At 39.2% G+C, this 19,494-nt stretch overlaps 1 protein-coding gene across 2 annotated transcripts in view; it reads right to left on the minus strand.

Annotated features, from left to right (window-relative positions):
• The window catches only part of DNAAF9 (dynein axonemal assembly factor 9), a 155,646-nt gene that overhangs the window by 98,795 nt on the left and 37,357 nt on the right, over positions 1-19,494 (minus strand). For both annotated transcript variants that reach the window (XM_041732306.1, XM_041732304.1), the window contains exons 7-9: positions 18,965-19,042; positions 7,165-7,263; positions 2,649-2,704 (exon numbers count right to left, since the gene is read on the minus strand). In XM_041732306.1, the coding sequence (XP_041588240.1) occupies positions 2,649-2,704; positions 7,165-7,263; positions 18,965-19,042 (233 nt within the window). The remainder of the gene's footprint in view (positions 1-2,648; positions 2,705-7,164; positions 7,264-18,964; positions 19,043-19,494) is intronic.

The raw sequence follows: 19,494 nt of genomic DNA on the forward strand, positions 1-19,494 counted from the left end.
CCAAAGAAGACTTGCATGGTCTGGCCTGGCCAACTTTTTTGTCTCCACAGGAGGCCATTTACTTCTAACTCTTATATTCCACCAAACCCATGTTCTTTTATGTTCCTAATGCTCTCCTCTCAGGATGCTCTTCTCCCTTAATCATCTTTTCTTTTTTTTTAAAGATTTTATTTATTCATGAGAGAGAGCGGGAGAGAGAGGCAGAGGCACAGGCAGAAAGAGAAGCAGGCTCCCTGCAAGGAACCCGATGTGGGACTTGATCCTGGACCCCAGGATCATGCCCTGAGCCAAAGGCAGATGGCTCAACCACTGAGCCACCCAGGCATCCCAGTCATCTTTTTTTTTTTTTTTTTTAATATTTTATTTTTAAGTAATCTCTACACCCAACATGGGGCTCAAACCCACAACCTTGAGATCAAGAGTCACACATTTCAATGACTGAGCCAACAAGGCATCCCTTCCTTAATTATCTTTACTCATCATTCAGATTTTCCCCTAGAGAAGGCCATGTTCGCCAGCTATGGTGATGGAACTTCACAGTGCCATGTTCTTTTCTCCTTCATGGCACCAATTAGAATTTGTAATTACGTTTTTTTTTTTTGTGTGTGTGAGGTTGCCTGATTAATGTCTTACTTCTCTACCACACTATATACACACTCCCTGAGGGCAGAGACCATGACTGGTTGTTTATTTTTCTTTTTATTTTTTAAGTAATCTCTATGCTCAACATGGGGCTCAAACTAATGACTCTGAGATCAAGAGTCAAATACTCTACCAACTAAGCCAGCTGGGCACTGTGGCTGGATTTTTTTTTAAATCATGTATCTCTTACTTAGGATGTCATATATTCTCAAAAATAGTGATTAAAGGATATTTTTAAAAGATAATTTCTGCTATGGACTGAATGTCTGTGTTCCCACATAATTCATATGTTAAAATCCTAATACCCAAAGTGATGGTATTAAGAGGTAGGGCCTTTGGGAGGTGACTAAGTCATAAGGGCAGATCCTACATAAATGGGATTATAAAAAAGGCTCTTATAAGAGAGGCTCCTGAGAGATCCCTTGCCCTCTCTGCCATGTAAGGTTATAGTAAAATGACTGCTAGTATCTAAGAGGAAGAAGTGGGCTCTCACCAGGCATTGGATCTGACAGTGCCATGATCCTGGACTTCTTAGCCTTCAGAACTTTGGGAAATAAATGTTTTTTGTTTATAAACCACTCAGTTTATGGTATTTTTGTCACAGCAGCTAAATAGATTAAGACAGTTTCCTTTAGGGCAGCCCAGATGGCTTAGGGGTTTAGTGCCGCCTTCAGCCCAGGGCCCAGGGCGTGATCCTGGAGTCCTGGGATCAAGTCCCACATCAGGCTCCCTCCATGGAGCCTGGTTCTCCCTTTGCCTATGTCTCTGCCTCTCTCTCTCTCCTCTCTGTGTTTATCATGAATAAATAAAATCTTAAAAAAAAAAAAAAAAAAGACAGTTTCCTTTAACCCCTACCCTTTCCTTAAATTGCTCTTAGTGTGTGTCATGTGGAAAATTCTTTACATTTCTTTGTATTATTCTTAAAAATACCTCCTCTTAAGCTTTAGGCAAATAGGGGCTCTTAAAAGTAAATATAACTCTGATTTTTTTTCTGAAGCTTAATTCAAACTAAGTGACTTTTCAGGCAGAAAAAGATGACCCTGAGTTCCAGCCAGAGCAATCTGTCTCATTTCAGATTGGATTAGAATTAGGAAAGAAGGGCAGCCCGGATGGCTCAGCGGTTTAGCACCTCCTTCAGCCCAGGATGTGATCCTGGAGACCCAGGATCAAGTCCCACGTCAGGCTCCCTGCATGGAGCCTGCTTCTCCCTCACCTGTGTCTGTCTCTCTCTCTTTCTCTGTGTCTTTCATGAATAAATAAATAAAATCTTTAAAAAAAAAAAAAAAAGAATTAGGAAAGAAAAGAGAGATCTACTCATCTCTCTAGCAGAGGAACTATCACCAGCTGGGCCCTCTTAATTATCATGACAAGAGAAGTGCTAAAGAAAACACTTCCAGAAGACAAATGCAGCACCCCAGATTGCTGGGGCTGGGCCTTTATGCCAGGGCTCTTTGACTCCCCACAAAACTCTATTCATCCTGCCTAGCCCTTGGACATTCTGCTTCTTAGCTTTCCTGGTGTAGGGATGAAAGAGAAACTTGCTTCCTTTACATTTCAGTAAGCTACAATGTTTTAAGAGCTAGTTTGCTATAAAACTGTATTTTAAAAATATATATGGGGATCCCTGGGTGGCGCAGCGGTTTGGCTCCTGCCTTTGGCCCAGGGCGCGATCCTGGAGACCCGGGATCGAATCCCACGTCGGGCTCCCGGTGCATGGAGCCTGCTTCTCCCTCTGCCTGTGTCTCTGCCTCTCTCTCTCTCTGTGTGACTATCATAAATAAATAAAAATTTAAAAAATATTTAAAAAAAAATAAAAATATATATGTATATAAATACAAAAGTAGTGAAATGGATGACTTTTCAGAATATGAATTTCTTACCCTGTGATAACTAAGTCAATCTGTATTTTCCTGACTATACCTTCTGGACTTAGATGCTCTCTAAGCAACCCCTTAGTCGATCTGGTTTTCTCTATTATTATTTACCTTCTTCCCCAATAAACTTACCTGTTTTCAGTTATATGGCTGGAGATCATTCCATGACTGAAGTAACTTCTGAATGGCTAAAAAAAGACAACATTGCATATGTTAAGATCATAATTTTATAAAACAATCACAAAAACCCCTCATATATGTACAGATGTAGGCAAGTCGGTATAGAGTGTGCTATGTGTTTGAGAAGGAGATGTTTATAGATTATTATAAGACCATGGAAGGACATATGTGGTAGAAAGCAACATGAATTTTGGGGACAAGTAGCAAACAAACAAAAAACAGCAAAAGAGGGGATCCCTGGGTGGTGCAGCGGTTTGGCGCCTGCCTTTGGCCCAGGGCGTGATCCTGGAGACCCGGGATCAAGTCCCACATCGGGCTCCCGGTGCATGGAGCCTGCTTCTCCCTCTGCCTGTGTCTCTGCCTCTCTTTCTTTCTCTGTGACTATCATAAACAAATAAAAATAAAAATAAAAACAGCAAAAGAAATAAGATGAGGCTGCAAAAGAAAAAGGAAGGTAAGGAAAAATTCTTGTTAAATTTTAGAATTTTTAATTACTGAAAGAAAAGAAGACCAATCATCATCTATGGCCAAAGTTACTAATCATGTAAGAATTTTCCTTCTATTAAAACTGTGTTTCTCTACATTTCTAATAAAGAAATATATATTAATTCTAACTTACTAATTTACAATCAGCATTGAGAACAAATCCATGGAATTAGAAGTATACCAAAAGAAGTTTCTCAGGAGACCACAGAAGTACTTCTTAGCCTGAGTGTATAGTATTAGGCTAAATACTAACCAAAAATTAATATGTAGCATCTATATCAAAGGCATTAAAAACTCCAAAAGGCAATTTTAATCCACTTAAATAACATCTATTGCTCTCCCCTCACCCTGATTATGTAGGTACTATATGCTTATTTTAGAATTTAATAAAAACCACCTATTATCTCTAATAATTGCTAACATTCTGGTATATTTTCTTCCTATTTTTTTTCTACAGTACAACCGTAGTATATAGTTGTACCAAAGTCTGTTAAATAGCCCTCTATTCTTGGAGATTTATATTGCTGTCTCACATCATAAATAATACTTCCATAAATTTTATTTGCAGCTCTGATTATTTCCGTAAAGCAGATCTGGAAATGAAATTATAGGGTAAAAAGGCAGAACTATGTTGCCAAATTGTTTTTCAAAAAAGTTTTATCAAGGGGAGCCCCAGTGGCTCAGTGGTTTAGCGCTGCCTCCAGCCCAGGGTGTGATCCTAGAGACCCGGGATCAAGTCCCACATCCGGATCTCTGCATGGAGCCTGTTTCTCCCTCTGCTTGTGTCTCTGCCTCTCTCTCTGTGTCTCTCATGAATAAATAAAATCTTTGAAAAAAAAAGTTTTATCAAAATACACTTCCACTTACAATATATAAGTGTGTCTATCTCAGGGTATCCTCATAAGCACTGGCGATTAAATGTTCATTTAGCAATATACTTGCCAAGTTGATAAATGAAAAATGGTATCTCACTGCTGTTTTATTATACATTCCTTTGATTTCTAATGAAATAGAGTATTTCAGATATACTCAATGGCCATCTGGATTTCCCTTTGGTTAACTGTTTACTTATGTCCTCTGGATGATCATCAATTGGAGTTTTGGTGCTCACAGATCTTACTAATCTGCAAAAACTCTTTATATATTAAAACAGCTAAATTTTGGGGCACCCTGGGTGGCTTGGTCGGTTGGGCATCTACCTTTGGATTGGGTTACGATCCCAGGGTCCTGAGACTGAGTCCCACATTGGGCTCCCTGCTCTGTGGAGAGCTTGCTTTTCCCTCTCCCTCTGCCTGCTGCTCCCTCTGCTTGTGCTCTTTGTCAAATAAATAAATTAATAAAATCCTTTAAAAAATTAAATAAAATAGTTATATTTTACTGAAGGTTCACCATGTAAATTGTGATAGACACTTATCTCAAGTAATCCTAATAACTTACGAGGTTCATTCAATCACAAACTCCTCTAGTTCAGTTAAACTAAAATGGGAAAAATATGAAAATAAAAATATAAAGTGGCCTTCAAATATGAAAAAATGTTTAAGCTTGCTCCTAATTAGAAAAATACTATTTCTTAATTATGAGACTATGAAAATTAAAAAGTGTGACAATACATCCTGTTGGTGAGGCTGTGGTGAAAAAGGTACTCTCATATAGAGCTGGTGGGAATGGAAACTGGTCAACCCTTTGAGAAGTTTGGCAATAGCTAACACAACTAGATATGCACTTACCTTTTGACCCAACAATCACATTACTAGGTATACAAACCGCCAACAATATGAAAACACATAAGCACAAAGTTATTTACTGTGGCATTGTTTGCAATGGTAGAATACTGAAAACCTAAATAAGCATACATAAGAGAATGGTTGAATAAATTAAGATAAATCCACACAATAGAGTAGAATGAATCATAACAAAGAATGAAGAAGACCTCAATGAACTGGCTTGGAGAAAGTTCCAGGATGTATTATTGTTGAGTGAAAAAAAGCTAAGTGGAAATGACTACATGTATCTTGTCCTTCAATGAAAGAAACAAGAGAAAATACACATGTATTTGTTCATTTGTATAAAAGAAAAAAAAGTAAATCAGAAATGAAGAGAATTGTTACCTACTGGTAGCACAGTAAGTGGAAAATGGTGAAGAGAGGGAGGGAATGAGAGGGGGCTATAGGAAAAAAGTAGTGATATGTTACAGAATAGAATATACCTTTTTGATCTTTCATTCTTGGAACCAGAGTAATGAGAGAAAAAAAAGAATCCAGAAAACTGAAAAGGGCATCAGTGAGATGCTGGACTACTTCAAGTGGCCTAATGCAGAGGTAATTAAGAGTTTCTGAGAAAAAGGTGGACAGAAAAAAATGTCTGAATAAATAATGGCCAAAAGCTTTCCAAACTTTTTTTTTTTTTTAAAGATTTATTTATTTATTCATGAGAGAGACAGACTGAGAGAGAGAGAGGCAGAGACACAGGCAGAGGGAGAAGCAGGCTCCTCGCAGATCCCGGGATCACAACCTGAGCTGAAGGCAGGCGCCCAACCACTGAGCCACCCAGGCATCCCAAGCTTTCCAAACTTGATGAAAACTATAAATCCACAGATCCAAGAAGCTTAACAAAAGCCAAGCACAAGACATGAAGAAACTGCTCAAAACCAGTAATAAAAGAGAAAATCTTAAAATCTGCTACAGGAAAAAAAAAAAAGACATGTACAAAGGAATAAAGAATAAAAATAAAGATGAATATTAAAGAGGAGACAGGGCATCTGGGTGGCTCAGTCTAATGGTTAAGCATCTGCCTTTGGCTCAGCTCAGGTCATGATCCCAGGGTCCTGGGGTTGAGCCTTGCATTGGGCTCCCTGCTCAGCGGGGAGTCTGCTTCTCCCTGTGCCCCTCCCCTCACTTATTCATTCTCTCTCTCTCTTTGTCTCAAACAAATAAATAACATCTCTTAAAAAAAATAAAGAGGAGAACATCAAACAATGCAAGGGAAAAGAAAGACGGTCAAACAGCATCTTCCAGGTACTAATAGGAAAAACTGTCAACCAAGAATTCTATACGTGGCAAAAATATCTTTCAAAAATGAAGGTGAAATAAAGATATTTTTTCAGACATATAAAAACTGGAAGAATTCATCATCAGAAGATTTGCACTATGAAAAATATTAATGGACACTCTCCAGGGAGAAGGAAATCATACCAAATGGAAATCTGAATCTAAACAAAGGAATGAAGAGCATCAAACACAATAACTACAAGGTCAAATACATAAGATTTTTAAAATTTTTTTAAATTAAATTTTAAATTATTTAAATCTTGTTTAAAAAGATTAAACAACATTAAAAAGAGAACTGACTGCTCAAACAAAAGTAATAGCAACATATTGGTGGGGTTTATAACATATGTAAAAGTGAAATGCATGACAACAACAAAGATCAACACCAGATCCAAAGGTCAGTGCAGTGCAGGAGAGCTGAGGACTAGCAGTGCAAGCCCAACGTAGGCTCAAGTGTAAGCTCAGGATTGCTCTTCTGATCCTTCCTGTTGACTAGCTTTGGTTCTTGATCTAGATACCTCAGTTTACTTATGGAGTGAGTCTTACATTGAATCTAGTAACTTTACATTGTTTGCCTGGAAAGAAAGCTTACCTAGAGGTTCGACTGAGGAAAGGTATGCTACTCACATGTGGAGAATTATTTCTAGGTTTATTAACTAGTGCTTAATAGCATTCCTTGCTGCCAGAGGTACCACCACACTATAAAATGAGTATCTTTCTTATACAGAAACTGGCACAGAAAAAAATCTTTACAGAGGTTAGCAGGTTGGCATGAGGGTTAAAAACTTCTTTACAGCATATAACAAGCTTAAGGAAATAATAACCAAAACATATTAGGATTGGTAGTACTGTATTCTGAAAAAAATTAACAAAACAAAAACAGAAACAATAAATAAGTTAATCAACTTTTTCTCTTTGACCCTTTCCTTACATACCTCACCCGCCTGAGATTCAGAAAGCTCCAGCAGGAAAGGAATTTCTGTGTCAAAATTAGCAAAGAAGCTAGTCCACTGATGTTCAAAAGCCACCAAATCCTAGGAAGAAAATGAAAAGAATAATGTGTTTGTTCATATTAAGGAGTACTTTAGAAAATCAAAATCACGAAACTGTATCAGATATCAAAATACCAGACCATTTAAATATATATTTTAAAAGTTAATAGCAAACTACAGATAAGTGTTATCACATAGATGAATCTCAAAAATATTATGCCAAGGGAAAGAGGCTAGCTATAAATGACCACCTGGTGTGTGCTCTATTTCTATGAAATATCCAGAAAAGGCAAATCTAGAGAGACAGAAAGTAGATTAGTGGTTTAAATGAGGCCAGGTAGAGATAGAGGTTGACTGCAAATTAACACAGGGAGTTTTGGGGGTTGATGAAAATGTTCTAAAATCTGATTGTGGTGATGGTTGTATAAATCTATAAATGTCACTAAAAATTACTAAATTGTACACTTAAAACTGGTGAATTTTATAGTATAGAAATTACAGTCTAGGGCAGCCTGGGTGGCTCAGCGGTTTAGCGCCGCCTTCAGCCCAGGGCGTGATCCTGGAGACCCAGATCGAGTCCCACGTCAGGCTCCCTGCATGGAGCCTGCTTTTCCCTCTGCCTGTGTCTTTGCCTCTCTCTCTGTGTCTCTCATGAATAAATAATTAAAATCTTAAAAAAAAAGAAATTATATTCTAATAAAGTTGTTTTTAAAAAAGGACCGTAATGGCCACCCAGTGCCTTACTTTAGCAATCTTTGCTGGAGAGGGGGATAAATAGTACCTATTTATGAGGTACTTAAAAGATGGTATATCCAGTGACAAAAGGTGGTCACATCAATAAAGCTTTGTTTAAGGACAAACCATAACCTCAGTTAGGAGTTGAGTGGTGCCATGGGTGGCCCAGAGCCCTCTGCTCCCTTACACTCTCCCCTAGTGGCAGTGGGAGAATTGCAGAACTCTGTGTCTCCCAGTTGACTCTCCTCTTTGTGCAACCTCTCTCTGTCCCCCACCCCAGCTGCTTTTCAGCCTCCTCTCTGAATTCACTCCTGTTTGCAATCACCATACATTCCTTTGTGCTTCTGGCTTTCCTCTAAAACATCATCAGTTAACCAAAACACATCAGCTATGAGTTGCCTAAGATACTCAAATAACATCTTTGTCTTACTTGAAGTTGCTAATAATTTGTACTCATATAAGTCATCTTCACTGTCCATCTCACACAGTGTGTTTATATACTGGGCACTGGCCTAGTGCCTTGCCCACAGGCATTCTGTTTGCTGCACTAAAACCGACTGGCTGGATCTATGCTCTCCTCCATTCTCTTCCAGTTGATAAGTACTCAGACTTATGGGCTCTGTGTTACCCATGTACTGAATCTACGTCTGGCCCTAGGTATAAAGCACAAAAAAGGACTTCTGCTGGGAATATCTGGTATAAACAACATTCTTATTAATGGTTCCACTGCTTACTGCCCAGATGATCTATAATTTAGAAACAGATGTGTATGTGTATACATATCTCTAAAGTTATTTTCAGTAATCATGTAGGTTTTTCTGATATTGTTTTCTGTATAGGTTTTATATATAATGTGGGATAAAAAAAATCAGCTATATGGGGCAGCCCAGGTGGCTCCGCAGTTTAGCGCCGCTTTCAGCCCAGGCAGGACCTGATCCTGGAGACCCGGGATCAAGTCCCATGTTGGGCTCCCTACATGGAGCCTGCTTCTCCTTCTGCCTGGGTCTCTGCCTCTCTGTCTCTCTCTGTGTCTCTCATGAATAAATAAAATCTTAAAAAAAAATCAGCTATATGTGTATGTATATACATACATATGAAGAGACAAACACAGATAATGTCCTAACTGTACCCACTGAAGAGATCCAGAAACAATGACCAAACCAATACCAGTGAGCATTTCTAGCACCTAGACTGTTGTGCTGAAATACCATTCCTCACTCAAAGAAACCGGAACTTACTAGAGAAATGATGGATTCAGATCTGAGACAGGAAATGTATAAGATAATCCAGGAATATCTTGTCACAGTTTGTCTTAAAAAAAAAAAAAAAAAAAAAAAAAAAGAGGAGTGCTTGGGTGGCTCAATTGGTTAAGAATCTGCCCTTGGTTCAGGTCATGATCTCAGAGTCCTGAGATTGAGCCCTGCATTGGGCTCCCTGCTCAGCAAGGCATCTGCTTCTCCCTTTGCCCCTCACCCCACTCATGCTCACTTTCTCTCTCAAATAAATAAATGAAATCTTTTTTTTTTTAAAGTACATATGTCTGATTATTTTGTGAACAGTCATTGATATGCAATCCTTAGATCTTTAATTCATTAGATCCTTTATTCAGCATTGTAAAATGATAGTATTCCAATTCTGTAATTCCATATTCCGGGGATGCCTGGGTGGCTCAGCAGTTGAGCATCTGCCTTCAGCTCAGGGTGTGATCCCAGGATCCTGGGATTGAGTCCTGCACCAGGCTCCCTGCAGGGAGTCTGCTTCTCCCTCTGCCTATGTCTCTGTCTCCTCTCTGTGTCTCTCATAAATAAATAAAATCTTAAAAAAATAAAAACAGACATGTAAGTAATATATATTCACTACAGAAAACTCAGAAAATATAGAACAAAAATCACTTAATATTTTAGAAAATATTCTATTTTTATAGATGTATTTATATGTTATATATACACACACACACAAATATGTGCATACTTGTAACTGGTAATCTAAAATTACCTAGGTCAGACTGCCTTCCCATACCACCTCTGTGCCTTGGCACAGTTAACCAGACCTTCTGAGTTTGGGACCCTGACCTGCTGCTATCGGGTCCAATCAGTAACCCTGATCCAGGGTCCAAGACAGTCTGTGTGTTTTGGGGAATACACAAAAAAAGATGGAGCATTCTGTTCCAAAAAAATTCCCTGAGAGAGCTGGATGTGTCAGTACTAATTACAGAATAAAGCAGAATGAATCATTAAATACCGCTTTCAGGTCCATGTTATGAGTGAAATAAAAGATGCAATGAATTCTTATACTAGAAATAACTAGTTGGGCACCTGAGTGGCTCAGTGGCTGAGTGTCTGTCTTTGGCTCAGGTCGTCTCCTGGGGTCCTAGGATCGAGTCCCACATTGGGCTCCATGCAGGGAACCTGCTTCTCCCTCTGTGTATGTCTCTGCCTCTGTCTCTGCCCTCTGTCTCTCATGAATAAATAAATAAAATTAAAAAAATAAAATAACTAGCATTATATATGAAATTTCCATTTAGATACACACACACACACAGTCTTATTTTTTTTATTTTTTTAAAAAACTCTTTTTTTTTTTTTTTTTTTTTTTTACGATAGTCACACACACACAGAGAGAGAGAGAGAGAGAGAGAGGCAGAGACACAGGCAGAGGGAGAAGCAGGCTCCATGCACCGGGAGCCTGACGTGGGACTCCATCCTGGATCTCCAGGATCGCGCCCTGGGCCAAAGGCAGGCGCCAAACCACTGTGCCACCCAGGGATCCCACACAGAGTCTTAAAATATCCTAACATCCTTGTATTTCTCTATGCCCACTTTATAAATGAGACTAAGGCACAGAAGAGTAAAGTGACCTGCCTGAGGATGGAATAATAAAGAGCAGCAGAAGCAGAATTATATCTAGTTAAGAGATACTCAGAGCGGTGTTTTTTCCACCAGACACACTATTCTCTAACTTTTCCCTTAAACAAATGGTGCACTTGTGGAAATAGATACTTGTGTATGTAGGTGGAACTGGTCAGTTGCATCTGATGATGAAGGGGAAGTTTATCTGCTCAGACCCTTTGAGGCCAAATCAGGAAGACAGGCCCAGATAGATATCAAGGTCAGATAAGCAGCAGAAGTCTGTAAACCCCAAGACCCATGCCAGTGTGCCTTGGTTCTTGGCTGGTAGGGAAGGATACTGAACTCTTGGCCCTAGGCTGGCATCCTGCTCTCTGGTGGCTCAAAGTCCATACTCATGGCATCACTGGCAAGTTGATCTGGCTTAAGGACTAGGCAAGGGAAAGCAGCCACATTTGAATAGTTCCTCTCAATGTTCAAAAGGAGAGGATTCTGGGGGCGTTGTGTATTTCTAGGGCTTTCACATATATTCCTTCTCTGTAGTTACAATGCTCATACTACCTCCTCCTCTGTCTGGAAAATCTCTGATCACCACACATGACTCCTTTGAAAAGCAATCTTGAGCAATTCCAGGAAGAGTTATTTTCCTTGCCTTCTATGTTCCACTGCAGTTACTAAACTGTACTGCTATTATTGGTCTAATAACCCATTAAACAGTATAAGTTGGGGGCAGGTCTACCTATTTCTGCAACTTTAGCATAAGCAATATCCAAGAAATAGCAGGGATCAAGGACTATGTATTTGTTTAATAAACCAACAAGCAGGCTAGCCCGGGTGGCTCAGTGGTTTAGCGCCGCCTTCGGCCCAGGGCGTGATCCTGGAGACCTGGGATGGAGTCCCACGTCGGGCTCCCTGCATGGAGCCTGCTTCTCCCTCGGCCTGTGTCTCTGCCTCTCTCTCTTTCTGTGTGTCTCTCATGAATAAATAAAATCTTTAAAAACAAACAAACAAAACAAAAAGCAGGGGGGCCTTGGTGGCCCAGTTGGTTGAGCATCTGACTACTGATTTTGGCTCAGGTCATGATTTCAGAGTTGTGAGTTTGAGCTCTGTGTCAGGCTCCACGCTTAGCGTGAAGCCTGTTCAAGATTCTCTCCCTCTCCCTCTGCCCCCCCACCTCCATTCATGCCCCCCTCAATTAAATAAACAAACAAACAAGCAAGCAAAAACCCCCAAAGGCACTATACTGACTAATAAGGGGAAAAATACCCAATTTCTTTTTTTTTAATTTTTTTTTTTTAAATTTTTATTTACTTATGATAGTCACAGAGAGAGAGAGAGAGGCAGAGACACAGGCAGAGGGAGAAGCAGGCTCCATGCACCGGGAGCCCAATGTGGGATTCGATCCCTGGTCTCCAGGATCGCGCCCTGGGCCAAAGGCAGGCGCCAAACCGCTGCGCCACCCAGGGATCCCCTCAATTTCAATATTTAAAAGTATTTTAAAGAATTATATAATACAATAAAAATGAGAAAATGAAAATAAAATAATATGATAAGACTACTACCTGGCGTTTCTAAGACACAGAAACACAAATTATTTTACAAAGATGGAAATAGTACCATTTACTTTTGCCACACATTTTGAACTTCTATATCAAATCCAATTCTAAAACATGATTTTATTTATTTTTAAAGATTTTATTTATGTATTTGAGAGAGAGTGAGAGAGCAAGCATGAGTGGGGGAAGGGCCGAGGGAGAAGCAGACTTGCCACTGAGTAGGGAGCCCAATGTGGGGCTTAATCCTGGGACTCCAGGACCATGACTTGAGCCAAAGCCAGACATTAAACCAACTAAGCCACCCAGGTGCCCCCAAACATGATTTTAAATGACAGTATAATGGGCCACTGAATAGATTTACTTAATCAAATTCCTATTGTTGAACATTTACTTTGTCTTCAGTTTTTATTAACAGTTTTTGTAAATAATGCTTCACTGAACATCCTTATCCTTCACTGGCATCTTTAATTATTTTCTTGAGATAAATTACTAGGTTGAAATTGCTGGATAGGACGACGCCTGGGTGGCTCAGTGGTTGAGCATCTGCCTTTGGCTCAGAGTATGATCCTGGGGGTCTGGGGATCGAGTCTCGCATCGGACTCCCTGCGAGGAGCCTGCTTCTCCCTCTATGTCTCTGCCTCTCTCTGTGTCTCTGATAAATAATTTTTTTAAAATCTTAAAAAAAAAAAAAAAAGAAATTGCTGGATAGGGATACCAAATGCTCACTGAAGGCTTTACTCTTACTCTTTGGCTACTGGCAACTCTAGTCTCCCCCTTTAACAAATTTCTAGCCTTTTAGTAGATGAAAAGGTAGCACCTCCTTGGAATTTTGTGTATCTGTGAGTACTAATGCAGTTCATCTATAAGGAATATCTCATGGAAAAAATAATCAATAAAAGAAAAAATAAACATCTCAGAGGAGTCTGCACTCACCCTCTGTGGGATCTGACCAGGAAGCATGGAACTGTAGGGTCTCTGGCCATCAAAGAGCAGCAGGTGATTGGCCAGTGGGAATTAAAGCCTAGATGTCAATTCTGGTTTAGGATTACAAGTCTTGGCAAAGAAGAAATAGAAGAAAGCAGAAAAAGTATATGGCTGGTGGACAGAAAAGATGGTTTTATTATTTTTTTTTATTTTTATTTTTAGAAAAGATGGTTTTAGAGAAGTCTGGAGGCTGCGAGACAGCTGAGAGAAGGGAGAAGAAAATAAGGCAGATTTTTTTTTTTTAAGGCAGATTTTTAAAAAGCAAAAAGCAATATAGATATGAATTGCTCCCTTTTCCATAATTTTTCTAGAGATACAAATAAAGACTAGAATTGCATTCTAAATACTTTTGGTTGTTGGATTCAAATTTTGTGAAGAACATTTGTAGATTTACCACAAGAGATCCCTGCACAAGTTTATGGTCATTTTTACACGTTTACAGTAATTTGTATCCCATGTAAGATTCAATGAGCTTCATGGATTTGTGGATTGATTTGATTTCATCAACTTGGAAAGTTCTTAGACTTACAATTCAGATTTCCTGCAGCATTTTCTTTCTACTGGGACTTCAACTGTATTATATCAGGTCATCTGACATTGTTTGGCAGATACCAGATGTTGTTTTACTCCCCTTGATCTTTTTCTCTTGGCCCTTCAATTTAGAAACCCTCTGATCTTCAAGTTCACAGAACTTTTCTTCATTTGTATCTAGCCTGCTGTTAAGACAATCTAATATATTCTTTGTATTTTAGACACAGTATTTTCCATTTCTAACATTTCCATTTGTTTCCTTTTATAGTTTTCAGGTCTCTGCTGAAATCTTTTTTAGATTTTATTTATTTCACAGAGAGAGCACAAGCAGGGGGGACCAGCAGGCAAAGGGAGAGGGAGAAGCAGACTCCCTGCTGAGCAGGAAGCCTGATGAGGGCTCATGAGCTGAGCAGAAGTCAGATGCTTAACCAACTGAGCCACCCAGGTGCCCCTCTGCTGAAATTCTTTAGCATTTTTATTAGTTATTTTAAACTCTTCATTAGTTAATTTCACTATGTTTGTATTTCTCTTGACTGTTTTTCTTTTTTAAGACTTCATTTTTTTTAAAGATTTTATTTATTTATTCACGAAAGATACAGAGAGAGAGGCAGAGACACAGATAGAGGAGAATGTCAGATGTCAGACTCAATCCCCAGGCCCAGGATCACGCCCAAGGTGAAGGCAGATGCTTAACCACTGAGCCACCCAGTGTTCCAAGACTTCATTTTTGAGTAATCTCTACACCCAGTGTGGGGCTTGAACTCACAACACTGAGATCAAGAGCTGCATGCTCTACCAACTAAGCCAGCAAGGTGCCCCTTGACTGTTGAATGGACTGTTTGTTGATAATGAAATTTTCTTGCTTCGTATCTTAATTTTCTTATCATATACTAGACATTTTGTTATAAAAGTTTTTACTGAGAAACTGAAGTACATAATACCTCTAGAAAAGTTTACCCTTTATCAGGCTATTAAAGTAGGAATCTAAGTAATTTTGATGTGTAACTGATCTGGGTCTGGGTCTTACTGCATTTGTACATCTGTTGATCATTAAATTGAATTTTGGGGGTAGGGTCTGAACTTCAGCAGACTTTGCTCATGGGAAGTCAGAAAAACCAAGGAAGGGTCTGACCTATAGCCCATGGTGATTACCACCATTGCTTCTTCAGCTATAAGATGTCACTATTGGTTCAGGTGCAATTAAAAGTGTCTTTCTGAATGGTCCCTTTCAGGTGAATCCAGAAATGCTTCCAATGTTCTAAAAAATATAGTTCTGTATGGTGAAAGAGAGTGGTCTAGTTTCATTCTTCTGCATGTGGATGTCCAATTTTCCCAGCACCATTTATTGAAGAGACTGTCTTTCTTCCAATGGATAGTCTTTCCTCCTTTATCAAATATTAGTTGACCATAAAGTTGAGGGTCCACTTCTGGGTTCTCTCTTCTGTTCCATTGATCTATGTGTCTGTTTTTGTGCCAGTACCACACTGTCTTGATGACCACAGCTTTGTAGTACAAACTGAAATCTGGCATTGTGATGCCCCCAGATATGGTTTTCTTTTTTAAAATTCCCCTGGCTATTCGGGGTCTTTTCTGATTCCACACAAATCTTAAAATAATTTGTTCTAACTCTCTGAAGAAAGTCCATGGTATTTTGACAGGGATTGCATTAAACGTGTAAATTGCCCTGGGTAACACTGACATTTTCACAATATTAATTCTGCCAATCCATGAGCATGGAATATTTTTCCATCTCTTTGTGTCTTCCTCAATTTCTTTCAGAAGTATTCTATAGTTTTTAGGGTATAGATCCTTTACCTCTTTGGTTAGGTTTATTCCTAGGTATCTTATGCTTTTGGGTGCAATTGTAAATGGGATTGACTCCTTAATTTCTCTTTCTTCAGTCTCACCAATCTCTTTCACCATACACAAAGATAAACTCAAAATGGATGAAAGATCTAAATGTGAGACAAGATTTCATCAAAATCCTAGAGGAGAACACAGGCAACACCCTTTTTGAACTCAGCCACAGTAACTTCTTGCAAGATACATCCACGAAGGCAAAAGAAATAAAAGCAAAAATGAACTACTGGGACTTCATCAAGATAAGAAGCTTTTGCACAGCAAAGGATACAGTCAACAAAACTAAAAGACAACCTACAGAATGGGAGAAGATATTTGCAAATGACGTATCAGATAAAGGGCTAGTCTCCAAGATCTATAAAGAACTTATTAAACTCAACACCAAAGAAACAAACAATCCAATCATGAAATGGGCAAAAGACATGAAGAGAAATCTCACAGAGGAAGACATGGACATGGCCAACATGCACATGAGAAAATGCTCTGCATCACTTGCCATCAGGGAAATACAAATCAAAACCACAATGAGATACCACCTCACACCAGTGAGAATGGGGAAAATTAACAAGGCAGGAAACCACAAATGTTGGAGAGGATGCGGAGAAAAGGGAACCCTCTTACACTGTTGGTGGGAATGTGAACTGGTGCAGCCACTCTGGAAAACTGTGTGGAGGTTCCTCAAAGAGTTAAAAATAGACCTGCCCTACGACCCAGCAATTGCACTGTTGGGGATTTACCCCAAAGATACAGATGCAATGAAACGCCAGGACACCTGCACCCCGATGTTTATAGCAGCAATGGCCACAATAGCCAAACTGTGGAAGGAGCCTCGGTGTCCATCGAAAGATGAATGGATAAAGAAGATGTGGTTTATGTATACAATGGAATATTCCTCAGCAATTAGAAATGACAAATACCCACCATTTGCTTCAACATGGATGGAACTGGACGGTATTATGCTGAGTGAAGTAAGTCAATTGGAAAAGGACAAACAGTATATGTTCTCATTCATTTGGGGAATATAAATAATAGTGAAAGGGAATATAAGGGAAGGGAGAAGAAATGTGTGGGAAATATCAGAAAGGGAGACAGAACATAAAGACTCCTAACTCTGGGAAACGAACTAGGGGTGGTGGAAGGGGAGGAGGGTGGGGGGTGGGGGTGAATGGGTGACAGGCACTGGGGGTGGGCACTTGACGGGATGAGCACTGGGTGTTATTCTGTATGTTGGTAAATTGAACACCAATAAAAAATAAATTTATTAAAAAAAAATACAGTTCTGTGTTTAGCCTCCATGTGTGACCTATAGCATCCTCACATTCAGAGCACTGCATGCGAGTGAGGTATGGGTCTCAGACACTTCTAGAAACTCCTAAACTACTTTTCTTCTTTCTTTGTGGTTAAATTTTATCATATTTTTGCATTCTTTTTTTTAAATTTTTATTTATTTATGATAGTCACAGAGAGAGAGAGAGAGAGGCAGAGACATAGGCAGAGGGAGAAGCAGGCTCCATGCACCGGGAGCCCGACGTGGGATTCGATCCCAGGTCTCCAGGATCGTGCTCTGGGCCAAAGGCGGGTGCCAAACCGCTGCGCCACCCAGGGATCCCATATTTTTGCATTCTTATAAATTTTTACATTTTCACTTTTTTCCATAATTAGGTTAACCATGGATTAATGATGATGATGATTAGGTCTTTTCTAAGTACAAAAAGTTCAGTTTTATTATTCTTTTATATTCCTATTTAATTAGAAATGTTTAAACAGAGGGGCATCTGGGTGGCTCAGTGGTTGACCATCTGCCTTTGGCTCAGGCTGTGATCCTAGGGTCCTGGGATGGAGTCCCACATCAGGCTCCCCACAGTGAGTCTCCTTCTTCCTCTGCCTATGCCTCTGTCTCTCTCTCTGTCTCTCCTGAATAAATAAATAAATAAATAAATAAAATCTTTTAAAAAAATGTTTAGACAGAATGGATATTCAATTTTATCAAATGCCTTTTATGCATCTATAGAGTCATCACAAATGGTTCTAAGGAGAAAAATTGGTATAGTGATTTACATTAATAGATTTCTTGATACTAAATTAAATAGTACACCCTTATAAAGCTGTACTTCATCAGAGAATATTCTAACATGATACTGGATTCTACTTGCTAATATTTTACTTAAAATACAGGCATTAACACTGACAAGTGAGACTGGGCTATAGTTGTTATTTTTGTTACTTTTGTTAGGTTTTAATAGAACTAAATTTTTTTTTTTGAACTAAATTTTTTTTAAAGATTTTATTTATTCGAGAAAGAGAGAGAGAGAGAGAGAGGCAGAGACATAGGCAGAGGAAGAAGCAGGCTCTATGCAGGGAGCCTGATGTGGGACTTGATCCCGGGATTCCAGGATCACGCCCTGAGCCAAAGGCAGACCTACTCAACTCCTGAGCCACCCAAGCATCCTTTAATATAATAATTTAATTAAAAGGCTACACACTGTTATTTTTCCACGCATGTCTAGCCATGGCCACTGAGAGACACCAATGAGCTGCCTAATCACAGCACCTGTTCCTATAGCCTCAGCTTTATCTATTGCTCCTCACTGCAAATTGCTCCACCCAACTTCATGTTTTCTTCCAAGTCCAGACATTAATGCCCAACCCTCTAATTCAGGAGTCAGCAAGTTATGGCTTGTGGGCAGGCCACATATATATTTTTTTCAGGCCACATATTTTTGCAAATAAAGTTTCCTTGGAACAGAGACACACCCATTCATTTAAGCATTGTCCACGGTTGCTCTCAGGCTACAATGACACTGCTAGTACCTCTAATATAGTTCTAACAGGATGGAAGCACACAAAGCCTATGTTTGCCAACCTCTGCTCTAATTCCTGATTCTTTTAAGCCAAACCCCATCTTTTTCATCTTTTTGTTTCAGGGAAAGTGTACAAAAAGATACCCTCTGTGTTGTTTTTCTGAAGTCCACCCCAACTGAAAGAATGTCTTTAAGTGGAAATGTAAACCCTGGTAGGCAGCCTTGGTCTCGCCTCAGGTGAGATTTCCTCAGAGCAAAAGAGGCAATATCGCTTTTCCAGGTCCCCTTGTATCCCCAAGTACTTCGAGATAACAATGAGGGAAGAAACTGTGCAAACAAAAATATATCTTGCATTTTCAAGTTAAATACTGTTAGTGGATAACTGAAGTGGCTCTAATATTTAGAAGTTAAATACAATTTGGCTCCTTACTTCTGAAAGCAAATTCTCCAGAGACATAGGATCCATCTTGCTGTAGACATTCCATAGACTCAAACTCACATCCTGCAACTGCAACATAAGGGCAAAAACATTGAAATAAAAGAGTCAATATCATTAAGACGATCAGAACTATCATAAATGACTATCTTGGTGAAAACTCAGTGATTAGAATAATAAATCAAATTTTTGTCAATTATATTAGAACCAATACATATTAAGATGATGTCCCATTCAAGGAAGCTATCTTTACAGAAACTTTGGTACATCTTTTGAATACCATTCTGAGGACTCTACTCAGTGCCCTTTGAACTGTGTGTTTTTCCAGTCCAACTGGTGGGAACAGGTACAGTTCCTAGTCCTGAACGTGGATCAGGCATTCTTCTTGATTACTTTTCATCAGATTTTTTTTAACTGCCCTGGGTAGTTAACCTGACATATGAATCAGCATTGATACTCTGTTGAATACTTGGGATGGGTAGAGAGTGGGGGAATCTTGGCAGATCTTTGGAGTTCTCTCTCTG

Source organism: Vulpes lagopus, chromosome 18 (genome assembly GCF_018345385.1).
Source record: "Vulpes lagopus strain Blue_001 chromosome 18, ASM1834538v1, whole genome shotgun sequence".
Lineage (NCBI taxonomy): Eukaryota > Metazoa > Chordata > Mammalia > Carnivora > Canidae > Vulpes > Vulpes lagopus.